Consider the following 20,820-nt stretch of genomic DNA (forward strand, 5'->3'; position numbering starts at 1 on the left):
AGTTAATGGCCTAATGAAGAGTGTAGTTGAAACAACCAAAGTTTTCCTTTTTCATTGTTGAATTTTTCCCCTTTTTTGGTTTTTAGTTCAAGGTGTTTTTTATATAATGTAATTCCCTATTTAGTATTTTTTAGTTTTCTATTTACTTTTTGACGTATAGTAGCACTAACAAGTAGAACTTTCTGCAGTGATAGAAAGGTTATGTGTGTGCTATCCAGTATGATAGGCAAGAGCCACACGTGACTACTGATCACTTGAAATATAGCTAGTAATTGTGAGGAACTCAACTTTTAATTTTATTTAAAAAAAAAAACACGTGACTAATAGGTGTCATGTAGGACATTACATTTCTTGAGGGCCAGTATATTTAGTTAGTAGTCAAAAGATATTTACCTTCTTCTCCTATATGGTACTGGGATACAGCAGTAAACCAAGATCTTTTTTTTTTTTCCATATAGTCCTTCCTATAGTCTGGGAAAAGAAACACATTTTGGGGAGGGCCACTACTTAAGAATTCCTCGGAGTTCCCTTTGTGGTACAGCGAAACAAATCCAACTAGGCACCATGAGGTCGAGGATTTGATCCCTGGCCCCGCTCAGCGGGTTAAGGATCCGGTGTTGCTGTGGCTGTGGCTTAGGCCAGCAGCTACAGCTCTAATTAGACCCCTAGCCTGGGAACCTCCATATGCTGCTAGTGCAGCCCTAAAAGGACAAAAGACAAAAAAAAAAAAAGAATTCCTCTATTGTTTATTTACTCATAAAAGCTTTTAACTTGGCTCTTTCTAGAAATCTATACATTAAATTTAGTTGAAGCATTTGCTTTCTTTCTAGAAATATTTGTGGATTTTTTGTTTTTTGGCTTTTTTTGGTTTGGGTTTATTCTGTTTGTGGTGGTAGTACTGTTGTGATTGCTGTTTTTGAATTCGGAGGGCAGGGGAGAATAAAAAATAGAGTATTTTTAGAATCTTAATAATTTAACTCTCTTTAATTTTAATCCCATGAATTTGTTGGCTGCCATACAAAATATTTTAGAATTTAATCAAACCCATATTTAACTCTGTTCACAATATCCATTTGAATGTTGATTTATGTAGTACTCTGTGATAACTGGCAGTCTACTAATTTTAATTATTTTAGGGATATTAATAGTGATACCTCTAGGACTAATCATCTAATTTTACAAAATTTGGTTTACTCTCTGTAGTATGTTTTCCTGAGGTGTTATTTGATTTCTAAGTGGTTCATAAGCAACAAATGAAATGTTCTTTTTCTAGGCTTGAAATTGAGGTTATGGATTTATAGAGATTATGGAGTTCAGATTGAATTCTTTGATACGAACACTCTCTTCTTTCTCCTCCTTTTTCCCCTATAGCCGGAGAAAACATCTGTTTTCTCGTGATAAACTAAAGCTTTTTCTGAAGCAACACTGTGAACCACAAGATGGAGTCATTAAAATTAAGGTAAGCAGAACAGTGAAATTATTTGTTGGAAAGAAGAAAAAAGGAAAGTGAGTGGTGTTATAAAGCTGTAACATTGCAGAAATGTTACTCCAAAGTTGGTTGAAAATAACTCTCTTTTTATCTGGAGCCAATTTTTAGCAATTTTATTTGTATTTAATTGGATTAAATATTGGTTTTTTGCAATTGCTAGAATTGCTAGATGGCTTAGATACTTCCACTTTTTTCCTTGTATAAAAAAGATCAGGAGTTCCCATTGTGACTGAGTGGGTAAAGAACCCGACATAATCTATGAGGATGCAGGTTCAGTCCCTGGCTTCATTCAGCGGGTTAAGGATCAGACATTGCCACAAGGTGCGGCATAGGGCATATATGCAGCTCAGCTCCATTGTTGCCATAACTGTGGCGTAGGCTAGGAGCTGCAGCTCCAATTTGACCCTTAGCCCAGGAATTTCCATATGGTATAGGTGCAGCCATAAAAAGGGGAAAAAAAATCAATCAAGACAGATGAGAATAGTTGGAAAACTTGGAAAAAGAAAAGTAACAGTAGAGCAATGGTAATTTTCTTATAGTATCATGCTGGCCGCAAAAAAAGTTTCAAAGAACAATGCTAAAATAGAATCTGCTATAGATGGGGAAGCAATGTATATAAAAAAAGAATATCAGAGATCAGTATACTAAGCAGTTAGAGTATTTTATTCATAACCATTCAGAAGGAAAAAAGTCAAGGTCAGAAACTTTTCATTCTACACAAAGTAAAAAGTTAAATGGTAAAACTAAAGCTAAATTTTTTTAATTTTTAAATTTTTTTGCCACACCCACAGTATATGGAAGCTCCCTGGGCCAGGGATTGAATCTAAGCCACAACTGCAACCTACATGGAAGCTGTGGCAATGCCCGATCCTTTAACCACTGCCCTGCACCAGGGATTGAACCCACACCTCCACAGTGACCCTAGCTGCTGCAGTCAGATTCTTTTTTTTTTTTTGTGATTTTTTTTTCGTTTTTTTTTATTACTCAAATGAATTTATCACATCTGTAGTTGTATAATGATCATAACAATCTGATTTCACAGGATTTCCATCCCACAGCCCAGGCACATCCCCCCACCCCCCAAACTGTCTCCTCCAGAGACCGTAAGTTTTTCAATGTCTGTGATGCAGTCAGATTCTTAACACACTGCACCTAAAACTATTTTTTTTTAAATGAGTAATATTTGGAGTTCCTTGGTGGCCCAGTGGTTAAGGATCTGGTTTTGTCACTGCTATGGCTCAGTTCACTGCCATAGTACTCTTTTGATCCCTGGCCCAAGGAACTTCCACATACCATGGGCATGGCTCCAAAAATAAATAAAATAGGAGTCTCTGTGATTTAAAAAAAAAAATGAGAGAAGTTCCCATTGTGGCCCAGTGGGTTAAGAACCTGACTAGTATCCATGAGGATACAAGTTTGATACCTGGCCTCATTCAGTGGGTTAAGGATCTGGTGTTGCTGCAGACTGTGTGGCGGTAGGTCGAGGATGTGGCTTGGATCTGGGCGTGGCTGTGGCTGTGGCTTAGGCTGACAGCTGCAGCTCTGATTCATTCCCTAGTCTGAACTTCCATATGTTGCAGGTGTGGCCCTAAAAAGACAAAAAAAAAAAAGAGAGAAATATTTAACTCATATTGGGAGAGAAAGCTTATCTAAGTAAAAAAATAATAGAATGGGTTAGAGAGCTATATGCATGTGTCAAAAATCAGCTACTGTATGCTTAAGATTTGTGCATTTCATTATATGTAAATGTTACATGAAAAGAAAAGATATGAAAAAAGAATATATGAGTATGTGAAACATAACATTTCAAATATCTAGAGACGGAGATAGATTATTTAATAAATAAAACTGGAACACTTGGTTAATTATTTGGAAAAATGAAGGTAGACATAACTTTAAAAAAGACATGAAATAAATTGTAATGTTATTCATGCTGAAATACTTAGGAGGAGCAATAGAAAAGAAATGCCAAAGATGAGATTGATTTGACAATATAAATTTATATAAGTTTAGGGAGTTCTTGTCATGGTGCAGCAGAAATGAATCCAACTAGGAACCATGAGATTCCGGATTTAATCCCTGGCCCTGCTCATTGGGTTAAGGATCCGGAGTTGCTGTGAGCTGTGGTGTAGGTGGCAGATTTCGACTCAGATCTGGCATTGCTATGGCTGTGGTGTAGGCTGGCAGCTGTAGCTGTAGCTCCAATTAGACCCCTAGCCTGGGAACCTCCATATCCCATGGGTGTGGCCTTAAAAAGCAAAATAAATAAATAAATAAATAAATAAATAAATAAATGGGGTTTTTTTTGCTTTTTTTATATAATGATTTTTTAAAATTTTTTTGCTTTTTTATATAATATTTTTAAAATTATGTAAGTTTAAAAATGAATAGATTTTAAGGGTAAGTGCTGGAGGAAAAATACTTTAAATGAATACAATGAGGAACTCAAATCAGTTATAAAATATAAGCACCCATTAGAAAAATAGACAGAAAAAACTCATCAAAACCAAAAAAAAAGGAAAATAGACATGATAAAAATTCAGTGGATGAGGTATAAAAACTTGAAAACACATAAGAAAAAAGTCATCTGAAATAATTTATAGTGAGCATATTTATTTGCCTTGATAATTTAAGCATTCTTCTGTCCGTAGCATTGAGTATCAGGTAGTCATGCAAATGATGCTTGCAAAAAGTTAATAATGTAGACACTTGGTGATAAGTAGCTAGAACGGTGCTTGGCACTTGGTAGGCAGTCAGTGAATCAGTGAACAGTTGCATATGTATATCATAAATAGTCAGTTGGCCAGTTCCCCTAATTTACTAAGATCTCTTAACACATTCAATGAACAAAACCAACCCAATTAGAGAAAAAAACGGTGAAGGACATCAGCAGTTTTTCACCAAGGAAAATAAACAGTCAGTAAACATGAAAGGAAGTTCACCTTAATAAATGAAAATTAAGATGACATTGAACATTTTTGTCTTAGAGTATAATGAAAGATGGTAGTAAATATTTTGGTATACTTGCACACACACCCCCTCCCGCCTTCCAAGACAGCAAAATTTGATACCAGTAGGGTGAGTGTAAACTGTTGTTAGAAGTACCTGCAAGGGAGTTCCTGTCGTGGCACAGCAGAAACAAATCCGAATAGGAACCATGAGGTTGCGGGTTCGATCCCTGGCCTCACTCCGTGGGTTAAGGATCTGGCATTGCCTTGAGCTGTGGTGTAGGTCGCAGACGTGGCTTGGATCCCGTGTTGCTGTTGTTCTGGCGTAGACTGGCAACTGTAGCTCCAATTTGACCCCTAGCCTGGGAACCTCCATATGCCACAAGTGTGGCCCTAATAAGCAAAAAAAAAAAAAAAAAAAAGAGGAAGAAGCAGCAGCAGCGCCTGCTGAAGTGGTATTTTTGTTTATTGTGGGTATTGTATGTGTGAATACGGACATCTTGGCAATTAATATATTAAAACCTATTTTGATCTTTTTAGGGTATATATTTTAGAGGAAACCACCCATTCATACTTAAAGGACAGTTCTCTGTACTCAAGGGTTATCATTTAGGGCAGTAAATCTTAATGGAATTTACTTTTAATGTAAAATCTTACTGGATTCTTGATTTACTCTGATGGCCAGAACTGATTAAATTTCAGGTTGTCAAAAGCTATGTTCTATCAAAAATAAAAATATTATGTATAAAATTGAATTCCCTTTAAAAGTACTCCTATTTTGTTAACTGTTTAAATTTTTTATCATTATTTTCTTACACATTTTCTTTGTTTTTGTAAATTGCACATGTTTTTTGGAGAGAAAGAAAAGGCAGTGACTGTTAGACCAAAAATAATCTTAAGAATTGCTAATAAAATTTTTTAAAAGTCTTGAGTTGAACATGCATAAGAGGTGAACAAGTTCTGAATACAAAGTAAAAAAAGAGAAACTTACATTTAGTAATTATCCTAGAACCACAACACTTCTGACAAAAATGAGGTTGACTTCTCTGAACTTAAATTTTGAGTTGAAACTTGATAGAAATTTATCATTAGTTCTGCTTTTATCCAGACCAACTTTATGTTTATTTTTGCTTTTTAGGGCTGTACTTAGAGCATATGGAAGTTCCCGGGCTAGGGGTCGAATTGAAGCCTGCCAGCCCACTCCACAGCCACAGCAACTCTGGATACCAGCCAAGTCTGCAACCTACACCACAGGTCACAGCAGCGCCAGATCCTCGACCCACTGAGTGAGGCCAGGGATAGAACCCGAATCCTTCTGGATACCAGTCGGATTCATTTCCACTGCACCACAAAGGGAACTCCCAGTCCAACTTTAAATAAAGTATTTAAGTATCACTCCAAACTGGGGGGAAATCTAAATGTTCAGCAGTTAAGGGAGTTCCCGTCATGGCGCAGTGGTTAACAAATCCGACTAGGAACCATGAGGTTGCGGGTTCGGTCCCTACCCTTGCTCAGTGGGTTAACGATCCGGCGTTGCCGTGAGCTGTGGTGGAGGTTGCAGACGCGGCTCGGATCCCGCGCTGCTGTGGCTCTGGTGTAGGCCAGTGGCCACAGCTCCGATTTGAGCCCTAGGCTGGGAACCTCCATGTGCCGCGGGAGCGGCCCAAGAAACAGCAAAAAGACAAAAAAAAAAAGTTCTTTAAATGTTCAGCAGTTAAGAAATGACTAAGAAAAATTAATTCATTTATTTAGTACAGGGGAAATTTTTTTTTTTTTGGTCTTTTGAGACCTGCACCTGTGGCATATGGAAGTTCCCAGGCCAGGGGTTGAATTGAAGCTGTAGCCGCTAGCCACAGCCACAGCCACAGCCATTCGGAATCCCAGCTCACGGCAATGCTGGATCCTTAGCTGAGCAAGGCCAGGGAATGAACCCTCGTCCTCACTCATACTAGTTGGGTTCGTTTCCGCTGAGCCACAACAGGAACTCCTGCAGTGGATTTTTAATAGTAAATATAGGGATTATTTATTTACATAGAAAAATCTCATACAAAATTAGTCAAAAGCAAAGAAAACAAAATTATGGTGTAAATAGGAGTTCCCATCATGGCGCAGTGGAAACGAATTGGACTAGGAACCATGAAGACGCAAGTTCAATCCCTGGCCTCACTCAGTGAGTTAAGGATCTGGCATTGCCGTGAGCTGTGGTGTAGGTCGAAGATGTGGCTCAGATCTGGCATTGCTATGGCTCTGGCTTAGGACGGCAGCAACAGCTCCAATTAGACCCCTGGCCTAGGAACCTCCATATGCCACAGACGTGGCCCTAAAAAGACACACACAATAAAAAGATTATTGTGTAAATATAATTTTGAAATAGTTTTAGAATTCAAGAAATTATTGAAACATTCTTGAGTATTTTATGGTAAAGTTATCTTTTGAATTGTGATTTTCTTTTTGGTAAAACTGATTAATTATCTAGTTTTTTAAAGGGTCAAGTAATAAAATGTATATAAATACATAATACACATGGAGCTCTAATGTTTTTGACCTGGTTTTTAGCAGTAGTCATATGATGTGTTAGAGCATATCTATATATGGTTTACTTATGTGTCATTATTGTACCCTATGTCTTTTTTAAATGAAGGCATCATCTCTTTCAACATATAAAATAGCAGAACAAGATTTTTCTTATTTCTTCCCTGATGACCCTCCCACATTTATCTTCAGTCCTGCTAACAGGAGAAGAGGGAGACCTCCCAAACGAGTATCTATTAGTCAGGTAAGTAGAGAATTGATAAAAACTACATTATGGCTCTTAATAAAACTAATCAAAATCAAGAGTAGTGTTGGCACCCTTCACTCCTTAGCCTGTAGGAAGGAACACATTCCTTAAACACAAAAAGGGTGTGTACTGTGTGTTGGTAACTGTTCTGCAGTGAGGCTTGTAGAAGTATCAGTTGTGAATTAGACATGACTCTTATGCCACAGGGATTTTATATCAAAGTGGAAGCAAGCATATAAGCAAATAGTAAAGCAGGATGACATATGGGGAATAAATTATGGGATTGAAATGTAAAGATCATTTAAAAGGTAAGAGATAATATCACAATTAAGCAGGCTAGATTAATCTCAATAAATAAAGTAAAAATAAACTTTTGACATTGTTTAATATTAACCACAGTTATGTCTGGCATGTCTTTTCTCTGCCTGTGTCTTATTTGATGTCTATACTATCTAGTTTATAAAGTACCCTGGAAGATTTTTTGGTTTTTCTAATGTATACTTTTAAGTCTCCCCTCAAAACAAAACCAGTTGTTTTTCCTGGCTGTTTTTTGTAGTAATTTATAAAACTGTAGAATTAGCTACTATTCTCTGTTCTCTGTGTTAAAACTAGAGTTATTAAAGTTCAGTTAGAATAAAACCTTAGTATAAAGTATAATTGTTTTATTCTTACTGTAAGAACAAAGAAGACCATTTGTTTGTAAAAGTTCTGGTTCTACAACTTTAGTTTCTTGTTTTTCTTTATGTTTTTTTGTTTTTTGTTTTTTAGGAGGACACCATTGCTAATAAACAGACTGTTGTAGGTTTTAGGAACAAAGTTACTAAAGAAAGAGAGAAACTTTTGAAACAAGAAGAAATGAAGTCACTGGGTGAGTTTTAACATTCTCTCCAAAAACTGTTTAGTTACAGGAAAGAATATTTCTCCGTTCCCAGGTAGAAGATGTTTCTAAAGTGATGTATTTCTGTGTTTTGTTTTGTTTTGTTTTTCGTTCTTCGTTTTGTGTGTTTTTTTTGGCCCTTACCAGCCTCATGTGGAAGTTCCCAGGCCAGGGATCAAACTGGTGACGCAAGCCGCTGCAGAGACAACACTGGATCCTTAATCCATTGCTCCACAAGGAAACTTCTCTGGGTTTTTTTTTTTTAAGCATAATTTTTTCCCTCAGATAACTGTTGACTTGTGTGATAATTGAGACAGCTCTTCCTCTCGTAAAATAATATTTCAAAGTATAGTATATACCCTGTTAAACTTACCTAATGCAGATCGAGTACAAGTTGGGAGTTTCTAGGGGCTAGAAACTGTTTTGGGCCATTTTGTTTGAGTCATACAGCCTTATAAAACATTGCTTCACATATGTGACTATATTATATATGAATCACTTGGAAATCTTGTTAAAACGAAGATTCTAAATTAGTAGGTCTGAAAAAAAGAAGTGTTTTGTTTTTTTTTTTTCTTTTAAAGTAGGGGGAGGGGGGAAATTTCCCTTGTGGCTCAGCAGGAACGTAGTATCCCGACATAGTGTCCGTGAGGATGCGGGTTCCATCCCTGGCCTCACTCAGTGGATTAGGTGTTGTCATAAGCTGATGTGGCTCAGATAGGTACCACTGTGGCTACGTCCAATTCGACCCCTAGCCTGGGAACTTCCATAAGCTGCAGGTGCAACCACAAAAGGAAAGAGGGGAAAGGAAACTAAATTAGTAGGTTGGGTTGGAGAAGAGATTCTGCATTTCTGACAAGGTAATATCTTGCTACTCGTCTTAAGGTCACACTTTGAGTAGCAAGGCTTTTCAAGGCAGGTATATGTTTATCCCACTGCAGTAGTTTGTTTTAAACACAGTCAACTTGCTCTTCCCATTTTAATCATCTGCTCACTCCCCCCGGAATTTGCAACCCCTATGAGTCTCTCTTGATCTCATTTAGCCTTAAGGTATTTCAGGGATTCTTTTGTTACATTAAAAAAATGTATTATTTTTTTACCTTTGTACTGTTCTAAGTTTGACCTTCTCCACAGCTTTTGAAAAGGCTAAATTAAAAAGAGATAAAGCAGATGCTCTAGAGGCAAAGAAAAAAGAAAAAGAAGATAAAGAGAAAAAGAAGGAAGAACTGAAGAAAATTGTGGAAGAAGAGAGAATGAAGAAGAAAGAAGAAAAAGAGAGGCTTAAAATAGAAAGAGAAAAGGTATATTCAAGTATATTAGTTATGCTCTCCACAAATAGTAAATAGTATTTTACATATTTAAATTTATGGTTATTTTCAAATACTTTTATCACTTTTATTCACATTTAGTTGTGCATAGAATGCTGATAAATAGTATTGGTTTATCTCCCTTTCGTACTGGAAAATTTAATGAATGATTTAAGGTTCAACTTACACACATACCTTTATACTTCAAAGCCTCTTCCAGAGTATAATTCTGAAGTTGATTTTCTTCATTATTTAGACTTCCATATTTAGGGAAGACAACATTTGTAAAGCTTTCAAAAGTAATAAAATATGTCATTAGAAAAATGCAATAAAATGTGTAATTAATAAGAAATAGTGTAATGTTCTTACCTTCCTGGAAGAATAAGGTAACTGTGATAATCATTATTTCAGCAATTCTTTGATTATAATCTTAAGTGGTAGTTACTCCTTAGAGAATTCTATAGCTGATTTCTTCTGGAGTCATTGTCATTGGTTCTCCCAGGATATTCTCAAGTAACCTTAGGTGATCATGTTACAGTGTGCACATTTAAATTGCATGTATTTCTTGAATTATTTCAGATAGGCCCCTAAGGTGGAGGTGGAGAGTGTTTAATACATGTTTACTCTAGGAAATGTAGAAGAAGAAAAAAACACTTGTAATCTAAATGGTAGCATTTAGAGATAGCATTAACACTTTGATTAATTTACTTCTAGTCTTTATTCTGGGCCTTCGAGAATAACAGCCAGCATTTATAATTTTGTATTTAGGAGGAGTTCCCATCGTGGCGCAGTGGAAATGGATCCGATTAGGATCCATGAGGTTGTGGGTTCGATCCCTGGCCATACTCAATGGGTTGAGGATTCCAGCGTTGCCATGAGCTGTGGTGTAGATCACACATGCGGCTCGGATCTGGCATTGCTGCAGCTGTGGTGAAGGCCCATGGCTGTAGCTCCAATTGGACCCCTGGCCTGGGAACCTCAATGTGCCATGGGTGTGGCCCTAAAAAGCAAAAAAAAAAAAAATATATATATATATATATATATATAATTTTGTATATTTTTTTGTTTAACATTATTGTAAACATTCCTTCATGTTATTAAATTAACTAAGTGGAATTTTTAGCGACTGAATATAACAATCAAATAGATATAAATAAGCGATTTACAAATTTTTGCTCGTAAATAATGGTACTTTATTCATATTTGTGAATAAAAGTCTTTCCCGTTTTTGGATTATGTCTCTTGATAAATTTGTAGAAGTAAAATAATAGGTCAAAGGATAAGAACATTTTTAAAGTTTTCTGTACATGGGGAGCTCCCTTTCGTGGCTCAGCAGTTAATAAACCTGACTAGGATCCATGAGGATGTGGGTTCCATCCTTGGCTCAGTGGATTAACGATCCAGCCATCCAGCGTTGCCGTGAGCTGTGGTGTAGGTCACAGACACGGCTTGGGTCCTTTGTTGCTGTGGCTGTGGCATAGGCTGGCAGCTGCAGCTTCAATTCGACCCCTAGCATGGGAACTTCCATATGCTGCAAGTTCGGCCCTAAAAAAAAAAAAAAAAAAATTCTGTACTTGGACATAAGTATTTGCTTGCCAAATATGTTGTACTTTTTGTGTATCTTAGAAACAGAGAAAGAAAATACCCATCTTATACTTCGTATAAGAATTAGTTGGGGGAAGGGAGAACTTATTTCAGCAGAACATTCAAAGCACAGTTAATAAGTTCTGTACTACCTTATTTTATGTTAAATTTGATAAGTGTACATCTGTTTACTTCAGTGTTGCTAAATTTCCAAGAAAGAGTATTAATATGTATTAAACATATAATGTATTAACATGTTTATTGGAAATAATTATAATTAAAAAATTCTTTTACATTCAACTTTATTAGAGACATTTTAGGGTCAGTATTTATCTTGCAGTTTCAAATACCAGAATCAAGAAATAAGGGTTTCAAAAGACTTACGTAAGCAAAAAGTCCCCAATTGTATTCTAATAATGCTTTTATTTACTGTCCATTCTGTGTCCCCTAGGCTGTTACTCAGATTTAAAAGAGTCTTAAAAACAATGTATTACAAATGTAAGGGGAAGTTTTATTTTAGGTACTCTAATAATTTCTTACCTCTTTAGTTAGGATCTAATTTTTTTTTTTTTTTTTTTTTTGGTCTTTTTAGGGCCATACCCACAGCACATGGAGGTTCCCAGGCTAGGGGTCTAATTGGAGCTACAGCTGCCAGCCTATGCCAGAGCCACAGCAACGCCAGAACCAAGCCAAATCTGTGACCTACACCACAGCTCATGGCAACACTGTATCCTTAACCCACTGAGCAAGGCCAGGGATCAAACCTGCAACCCGATGGTTCCCAGTTGGATTCGTTTCTGCTGTGCCATCATGGCCTTTGCTTTGCTAGTAACAAAAGACACACTCTTGCCAAGTTCATGTGTTCTGAACCATGGATAAAGTGTCCATACCATGAAATAAGGAAAGTTTTGATGTGCCTTGTACCTAAGAGGTGCAACAGAAATTCTGACATTGGCAGTGTCCCTTTTTGACTTAAAAAAGATTGGTCCTTAAAAATGTTCATAATACGTAAATGACTTTCTGAACTTTTTACAATTGTCAGGGTTTTTTTAGCCAAGACTTAAACCATTTAATTAAGCTAAATTAAGTTGAGGGAGAGCTTCTATATGCAGTTAGATTGAAATAATATTTATCCAGGAGCTACTATGCGTTGGACATTTTTTACCTTTGTAGCAGTTCTGTCAGGTAGGCATTGTTTTGATCAGTAGTTTTAACACTTTAATGTGCATCAAGATCACCAGAAGGGCTTATATCAATTGCTGGGGCCCAATCCCAGAGTTTCTAGGTCAATAGGTGGGGTAGGTCTAGGGTATCTGTGTTTCTTACTACTTCCCAGGTGATGCTGATGCTGCCTTATACATTTCTTCCTTTTTTTTTTTTTTTTTGTCTTTGGCTTTTTAGGGCCGCACCCATGACATATGAAGGTTCCCAGGCTAGGATCTAAATGGAGGTGTAGCTGCTGGCCTACACCACAGCCACAGCAATGCATGATCCAAGCCTCATCCGGATTCTTGAGCCACTGAGCGAGGCCAGGGATCAAACCAGCAACCTCATGGTTCCTATTCGGATTTGTTTCCGCTGCACCACAACGGGGAACTCCTGCCTTATAAATTTCTTATAAGAATTTTTATTAACCTTTTGTTTTAGGAAAGAGAAAAATTGCGTGAAGAAAAGAAAAAATATATGGAATACTTAAAACAGTGGAGTAAACCTAGAGAAGACATGGAATGTGATGATCTTAAGGTAAAAGCATGTTATGTGATGTTTCACACACCTGTGTAACAGAGGAAATAGCCACTTAAGCAAGTGTTTTTCTTTAGAGTTCCAAGGTAGCATTGTTAGTATTTTGTAACAAGCTTCAATAATGATTCTTATTCTGTGGAAATAGTTGGTCATCTGTACTATCCTTGATAGCCCAGTAACAACTGGGGCCAGGCATGCATTTAACTTGACTGCTAGACAAAGATTCTGCCTGTCTCCAGAATAACCAAAATATCCAAACCCAACTCATTCATCTCAGTTTATGAGGGACCATTTCTAAGATAACAGATGGTGAATTAAGTCTATTTCATATCCTAAGGAAAATACCGCATCAAAAATCATATTGATACAGCTAAGGCCTTGACCTCAGAATTTAGGTTAGGAATCTCTCTTGACTGGAAAGTGTAGTCAGAAGCACACTTCAGCCTCAAGTTACATTTTTAGTTTGATGAGGAAGAAGTCCCTAAAGACTGTGATTTAGTAAAGTTGAAATAAAGCCAGGGCATCTATAATTTCAAAAGTTCCAAAAGTGATGACAGTAAACATCCAGGGTTGAGAACTGTATGAAATAATTCTTTACATGAAATAATTCTTATTAGGTTAAGAGTGTATCATATTTACAATTTCCTGTGCTTGGTTCAGATAGTTATATAAATTGTTCAATCTTGCAGGAACTTCCAGAACCAACTCCAGTGAAAACTAGACTACCTCCTGAAATCTTTGGTGATGCTCTGATGGTTTTGGAGTTCCTTAATGCATTTGGGGAGCTTTTCGATCTTCAAGATGAGTTTCCTGAGGGAGTAACCCTAGGCAAGTGCTATTGCTGTGTTATAATTCACCCTAAAATTAGTGGCTTAAAAAAGCAAATTATTCTCTCTCAAAGTTCTGTGGAGTCATTGGACCTAGCTGTTGGGATCTTTCACATGGATATGGTCAGTCTCCAGTAGGGAGCTGGAGTCATCTGAAGGCTCACCTGGTGAGATGTTCATGGTGGCTTATGCACACGCACACGCTCTACCTGGTCCCTTGGTACTCTCCACACTGGATGGCCTGCACTTCTTATGTGGCAGCTGAGTGCTCCAAGAGGCCGGAAACAGAAACTGCCAGTTTTCTTGATTACTTCTGCCAAATTCCAGTAGGTGGGCCTGGGGGATTCAAGGAAGTGAAGGAATAGACTACTTCTTGAGAGTGGCATGGTATGTAAGTGCAAGGAGGGAAGGAATTGACATAAGTCATATTTGGAGACAAGTTGTTGTCTACCTTTAATTTTTGATTCTATTTTGCCTCTGTACTTATTCACTATTACTTTGTATTTACATCATTTATAAAAGCTAAATTGGTATGTGAAGGGCTTTAGATCCCATTTTGATTTTTAGCTGCCAATAGCAAAATAATTTTCTTGGAATCCAAATAAAGACTCTTAAAGACAGAATTACAGTGCCACTCTTATTTGAGTAAGAGTATATTCTTCAGGAAGGCTTTCACATTCCCTGAATTTCTCTTTATGAGCTAGATGAGGCATGAATCATTGTGCCTTACAGATCCAGAGGTCTAAACATTGTTGGTTTAGGTAAGGTGAATGAGATGAGAAAGATTTATATCTTGAGCATATTAGGATTATAACTGTTGCTGATGATTACCTCTGCTGTGCACTGTTTGGTAAACAGTAATGTCCCACATAGCTATTAAGAACATTGGGACACGAGTTCCCATTGTGGCTCAGTGGAAACGACTAATATCTATGAGGATCCAGGTTCGATCCCTGGTTTTGCTCAGTGGGTTAAGGATCCAGTATTGCCATGAGCTGTGGTGTGGATCACAGACGAGGCTCAGATCTCAAGTTGCTGTGGCTGTGGAGTAGGCCAGTAGCTACAGCTCCAATTCGACCCCTAGCCTGGGAACTTCCATATGCCACAGGTGTGGCCTTAAAACAACAAACAAAAAAAGAACAGTGGGACAACAATAACAAATCTTTTGGCATTGTTATTCAAATGAGAGTAAAATTATAATTTTAATATGTCTTAATTTACATCTCAAATTCAAACCTCAATAAACTATTATATTGATCTCTTGAGACTAATTTGGCTTTCTTTGGATGTGGGGATTTTGGCTTATGATTTTACTGTATTTTACTGATTTATAATTACATTATAAATTATTATAAATTTTTAAAAATTTTTTGCCTTGAATAAACTTGGCTGTACTTTGATAAATGGACACTTAAGAAAATAGTTACACAGGCTCTTATTGATTAAATTGTTTATTATTCCAGTGGAGTTGTTTTTTCAGTACATGACCAGAACTTTAAATTCATTTTAAACATTTTATTCACAGAAGTGTTAGAGGAAGCTCTTGTAGGAAATGACAGTGAAGGCCCACTATGTGAATTGCTTTTTTTCTTCCTGACTGCCATCTTCCAGGCGATAGCTGAAGAAGAAGAGGAAGTAGCCAAAGAGCAAATAACTGATGCTGACACCAAAGGTCAGAATTAAATATTATTGCTAGCTGATTGTTGCTTTGTAGTGAAACTAATTTTTGAAGGTTATTTTAAAATTAACTTGAATTTATGGTTCAAAATTATGGTTGTTCAAGTTAGTTGATTCTTAAGTCACATACTAACAACACATTATCAGTTTTAGAAAAGCTTTGTTTTAATGAGCTTAAAAATACTGCTCTCCCCCACCCCCCACTCCCTACCCCCACCACTGCCAGTCTGTCTTGCTTTTTATTCTTTTAGATTTCTCCTATGATTTAGGAGCATTACAGATTTCATTGATCAGTATCTGTAATTCTGAGAAATTCTACTAAATAAGCACTGATTTTTTTCCCTCCATATAAGGAAATACTTCAGTTGTTGTTTTTAATAAATTAAATTAAAAATACTGCTACTGATTTCATTCCAGATCTAATAGTTTTTAGATGGGAGTTAAGTAAAATTTAATTTTTTAATTTCACTAATTAGTTTGAACTAGAATACTTTGCTCTTTAAATTTTATACAGATAAATTTTAGGAGTCAGTGGGTGGTACATATTAATATAGAAATAATTCTGAAGGAAAGCTTTTTTAATTTTTAATACAGAAAATGTTCACTTTTATTTAGTATTTACTTCAACCAGAGGAATTATTAAGCATTTATATTAAAAGGTTGATTTGACTTCCAACATAATACTTTCTGAATTTTGCCACATACGAGATAGGACCATTAACAATAACAGTACTTTAGTGTATTTCATAAAAATTTACAATAAGAAATAACTATTTGGAGATATCTTGAGAGCAGAATATTGGTAGAAAAAAATGTGACATTCCTCCATTCAGATAGTATGGTTGTCCTTAGGTAATTTGAGCTAATTTCCTTTATGCCTAATTGCTGAAGCAATAGGACAATGATATATAAGTAAGTATCCAGTGTTGGTTGCCTTTTAAATTACAACCTGAGTTCAGATATTCTCTCGCTTGAATGCTAATAACACTCTTAAAGGACATAAGTCCCTTATCAAGGTCATTTTAACAATGTGGTCCTCATTGTCAACTCAAATGATTTAGTCAGTTAGGTGAGACTCTACTAAAGAGAAGACAGAAGAGTAAATCCACTTATAAAACATGTAAAGATTTTCTAAAATGACAAGTACTAACACTACAGATGGATTATCTAAGATAGACATTGTAGCATAAATTCATTCTTTTATTCTTTAGGTCGTCTTAATGACCAATACTGTCACAGGGTTATTGACCAAATTCTGACCTTAATATAAGATAAAGCTTTCTTTAATTCAGGATTCGAAGCAGGTGAATTTCAGCAGTCCTAGTGACAGAAAGTAGGGTTAAAAGGAAGTTGTGTTGGAAAATCAGCTGGTGTAAAGGAAAGATATATTAACTGTGAGGTGTGTATGGCCATTATATTTTCTATTCATGATTTGTTTGATCTGTGATTTTTATAGCTCTGCTTCTATACAGGACTGTCTATAAAGAAAAGTCTACCTATGAATAAGTATTGGCCATTAAAAAGGTTTTAACACCCCTTTTGAAACTAGTTATTTAAATGTTAGAGAAGGAAGAAAATAGTTTGGCGTTTTTCCGCCCTTCCCTCATTTCCTTGTTATTATTGGCCATATTTTAAATGGTTATTTCACTTTCATTAATGGCCCCATACTGTTCCCCCAGGTATTTTTCCTATGTTCTCCCATCTAAGCAACAAACAACTTTTCCATAGTCTTCCCGAAAGCAACTGAATAGTCGAATGGGATTGAACATTCTTTTATTTCCTCATTAGCTAGTCTTATTATGTAAGGTATTTCTTGCTATTTTTTAGAAATGGGGAAGTTTGGCAGAAAAGCATGAATTTATCTTAGTGATGAAAACATTGAGGTTCATTGAGGCTATTTACTGAAGATCACATAGATAGTAAGTGATCATACAGCTAGTAAAACACTATAGATGCATTGTTTCATTTAATCATACCACCCTTGTAAGGTAGATGTAACTATAACTATTTTTCTGCCGTTTACATATAAAGAAACCTAGACTTAAATTAACTTGCCCAGGGAGTTTTAAATTTAACTTTAATTTAATGTGCCCAGGGAGTTTAATTAACTTGCCCAGAGACATATGGCTAATAAGAGAGTGATGGGTTACAAATTTAAGCACTTTAGTCTAGAGCCTTATAGTGACTATGTTGTATTTCCTTATAATATGGCAAAGAAGTAATTATCTGTCTTCAAGAACATCTGATTTCTTTGGCCTTTGGTCTCCATGTTTTTATATCAAACCTTGGATTTTTTTTTTTTTTTGCTTTTTAGGGCTGCACTTGCAGCATATGAAAGTTCCCAGGCTAGGGGTCAAATCAGAGCTACAGCTGCTGGCCTACGCCACTGCCACTGCCACAGCAATGAGAGAGATCCAAGCCACATCTGTGACCTGCACCGCAGCTCGAAGCAATGCCACAACGGGAACTCCAATTTGGATTTTTTTTTTTTTCCAGTGCCATGCCTGCAGTATAAGGAAGTTCTGAGGTTAGGGATGGAAACCAAGCCACAGTAGTAGCCTGAGCCACAGCAGTGACAGTGCCAAGTCCTTAAATGCTAGGTGGCGCCACCAGGGAACTCTTAATTAGCAGATTTTTTTTTTAATCAGCAATTTTTTAACTCTCATATTAAAAATATCACTTCCTCTCTTTTGTCTTACCTCTAAATGCCCTTCAAAGTATATGAACAAGAGAATTTTTTATATAGAATAGTTTGTGTTTTTACTAAGATGCTATTGTTTAGGGTTGAAATTGTATTTACCTAATTCTAGATTATAGTGGTGATAGATGTATCTATTTCAGATAGTCATAACATATACAGTTCAGCTGTATTCTCTTGAGATGGCATACCCAATGGTTATCTCTCAGTGAATCCTAAAATGATATTTATTTCTTGACAGTGCAATTTGGTAGATAATTGAGTTAAAGAATATATATTTTAACATGTTGGTTTAATACAACTAAAAGTAAACTGTCATTTTGTTAGTTGTCTATTTCCTAAGGCCTTGTAGTCTTCATTGTAGAAAATTATAACTTTGTAGAGCTAAAATAGATTGAGTATGGTGATAGGTGCAAAGGGAGAGAGACAGTATACTTATACAGCCCTGTAACTAGGACTGTTGTTAATTTTAGAGGGCCTATTAATTTTAAGTTTGTTTGGCTTTATCTGTAAAATGAAAATTGAAAAAGCTTTAGGTCTAGTATTTTCCTGATGAGGACAAATATAATATCTGTCATTTTGACTAGATTCATGGCCTGGTAGGAATAATTTCTGAATGTATACAACTTCTCCTGTATATATTGTTTATGCTTTTAATGCCATGAAATTGTCAGTGATCGTAATCCCAGAGCTGACTTTATCATGCCTTTTCCTTTAGTAAAGGACAACATTTCTGTTCTCTAAGGTTCATTTTTTCAGCTTGTGACCTTTGGGGGAGAAAATAGTAGTAGAAAGTTAAGAACACAGAACCAGGTTAGCCCAGTGATTTTCCAGCTTTAATCTGTGGAGCCCTGCAGTCTCTTCAGGGATCCCTCCATGCTGTTCCAGGAGAATTGGAAAGATGAATGGGCAGGATTGTCATCTCTATGCCCGACTTTAACAAGGGCATCTTTTATATTGTGCTTCCAAGAAATATTTGAAGAATTTGAAAACTGCTGATCTAGACTTACCCCTTTAAGAAAAATGAGGCCAATTAAGTGACTGGTCTAAAGGCTACATAACTAGGAACTGGGCAGAGCTAAGAATAAAGTGTACATATCCAACTCTTAGTCTGAAACTGTGTCCACTCTACTGTGATACAACAGAAGGGCTTTTTATAAGCTTAAAGTTTTTTCATAGATGACATTTAAATTTTTTGTTATCTACATAAGGAATAATTGTGTGTGTGTGTGTGTATATATATATATATATATATATATATATATATATATATATACCAGTGCTTTAAATACATTTTTGTGCCATTAGATTTGCTCTTTAGTCCGCTTTGTAGGCTAAGCACTGTTTTCAGAGCTAAAGCAATTTACTTGGAAAACATAGGGAGATACTCTTACTGTTTCTTGGATCGAAGAGTTTTCAAAATAAAAACAAGCAATTTATATGAGGAGGATAAATCTATGGTTGAGTGACAGCACTGTACTGTTTTAGTTCCTTTAGCTCCTTTTCTGTGCTGCTTTTGTGATGGTTACAACTTATACTTTGTTATTATTCAATCTTAAAATATTTATAAAAGATTTGGGTGTCTTCAAATAGATTCTGACTTTCAAAGTAGACTTTCCTAAAGTTATATTGATCAAGGAGATTCGTTTTGCATTCTAACGTGCGTTTTACCACTTTTGGGGAATATGTATGTGCATCTTGTTGGTAACTTGGAAATTGTCTTCTCATGTTAAGTAAGGGAAAAGTGTGAGCGTATGTCTTAGGATTTATAGTTGGATGTGCAGACTAGACAGAATATGAATGCTGCTTGTTGTACTTAGTGTTGGTTCTTTTGAGGTTCCTGAATGTTAAGTTGTTTGCTGTTTCTTTCATCATTTTAAAAGGGCATTATTCCCAAATATTCAAGCTTTGATTTGCACTAGAATAAAGTATTTATTTCCTTAAAGATTTAACAGAGGCTTTGGATGAAGATGCAGACCCTACAAAATCTGCACTGTCTGCAGTTGCATCTTTGGCAGCTGCATGGCCGCAGTTGCATCAGGGTATGTGTGGGTTTTTTTTTTTAATTGGCTTTTTATTTTTAATTTTATAAAGGTATATTTTACATTGCTGAGGATTTGTTGTTTATATTTTAAATAACTATTTCATTTTTAACAACTATAGGCTGCAGTTTGAAAAGCTTGGATCTCGATAGCTGCACTCTTTCTGAAATCCTCAGACTACACATCTTAGCTTCAGGTGCTGATGTAACATCAGCAAATGCAAAGTACAGATATCAAAAACGAGGAGGATTTGATGCTACAGACGACGCCTGCATGGAGCTTCGTCTAAGCAATCCCAGTCTAGTGAAGAAACTGTCAAGCACTTCAGTGTATGATTTGACACCAGGTAAACTTTGCAAGTTGGAATTTGTATAACCTGTCTACTCCTACCCTCTTATCTTCTTATGCCCAGAAAATTAGGTGACTGATAAGAAATTTTAGATGCTATTCAAGAAAAAGAGAAAATCAGTCTTAAAAAAATTGTTACAATAAAAATGGTGTTCTAAATTGAAACTACTGTTTTTATTCATGCTAGCTTTAACTATTGATGATTTTCTTTTCTTTTTCATTTGGATTTTCTGTTATTTTTAAAAATTGTCATTAGTTTACTAACTCTACTAAGTTTAAAAGGATAAGTGAGAATTACCTAGCTTTCACTTTTATTTATTTGTAAATCAGAAATTTAAGCTATAGCTGCTAAATTCTAACATTGACTCAAGTAAGTGAAATATGTGGAACAGTATTTAAATTAAGATGAAGTTATTTTTTACTTCGTTTTTAATTATAAGAATAATAATGTACATGGGAGTTCTCTTGTGGTGCATCGGGTTAAGACTCCTGGGTTATCACTGC

The 20,820-nt window shown here is 36.0% G+C and overlaps 1 protein-coding gene across 2 annotated transcripts in view; it reads left to right on the plus strand.

The window, feature by feature from the left end:
* The window catches only part of BAZ1A (bromodomain adjacent to zinc finger domain 1A), a 101,470-nt gene that overhangs the window by 44,893 nt on the left and 35,757 nt on the right, over positions 1–20,820 (plus strand). For both annotated transcript variants that reach the window (XM_047794884.1, XM_047794883.1), the window contains 9 exons: positions 1,372–1,459; positions 7,079–7,213; positions 7,985–8,084; positions 9,225–9,391; positions 12,629–12,724; positions 13,414–13,552; positions 15,077–15,223; positions 19,873–19,968; positions 20,090–20,314. In XM_047794884.1, the coding sequence (XP_047650840.1) occupies positions 1,372–1,459; positions 7,079–7,213; positions 7,985–8,084; positions 9,225–9,391; positions 12,629–12,724; positions 13,414–13,552; positions 15,077–15,223; positions 19,873–19,968; positions 20,090–20,314 (1,193 nt within the window). The remainder of the gene's footprint in view (positions 1–1,371; positions 1,460–7,078; positions 7,214–7,984; positions 8,085–9,224; positions 9,392–12,628; positions 12,725–13,413; positions 13,553–15,076; positions 15,224–19,872; positions 19,969–20,089; positions 20,315–20,820) is intronic.

This window comes from Phacochoerus africanus, chromosome 9, assembly GCF_016906955.1.
Source record: "Phacochoerus africanus isolate WHEZ1 chromosome 9, ROS_Pafr_v1, whole genome shotgun sequence".
Classification (NCBI taxonomy): Eukaryota; Metazoa; Chordata; class Mammalia; order Artiodactyla; family Suidae; genus Phacochoerus; species Phacochoerus africanus.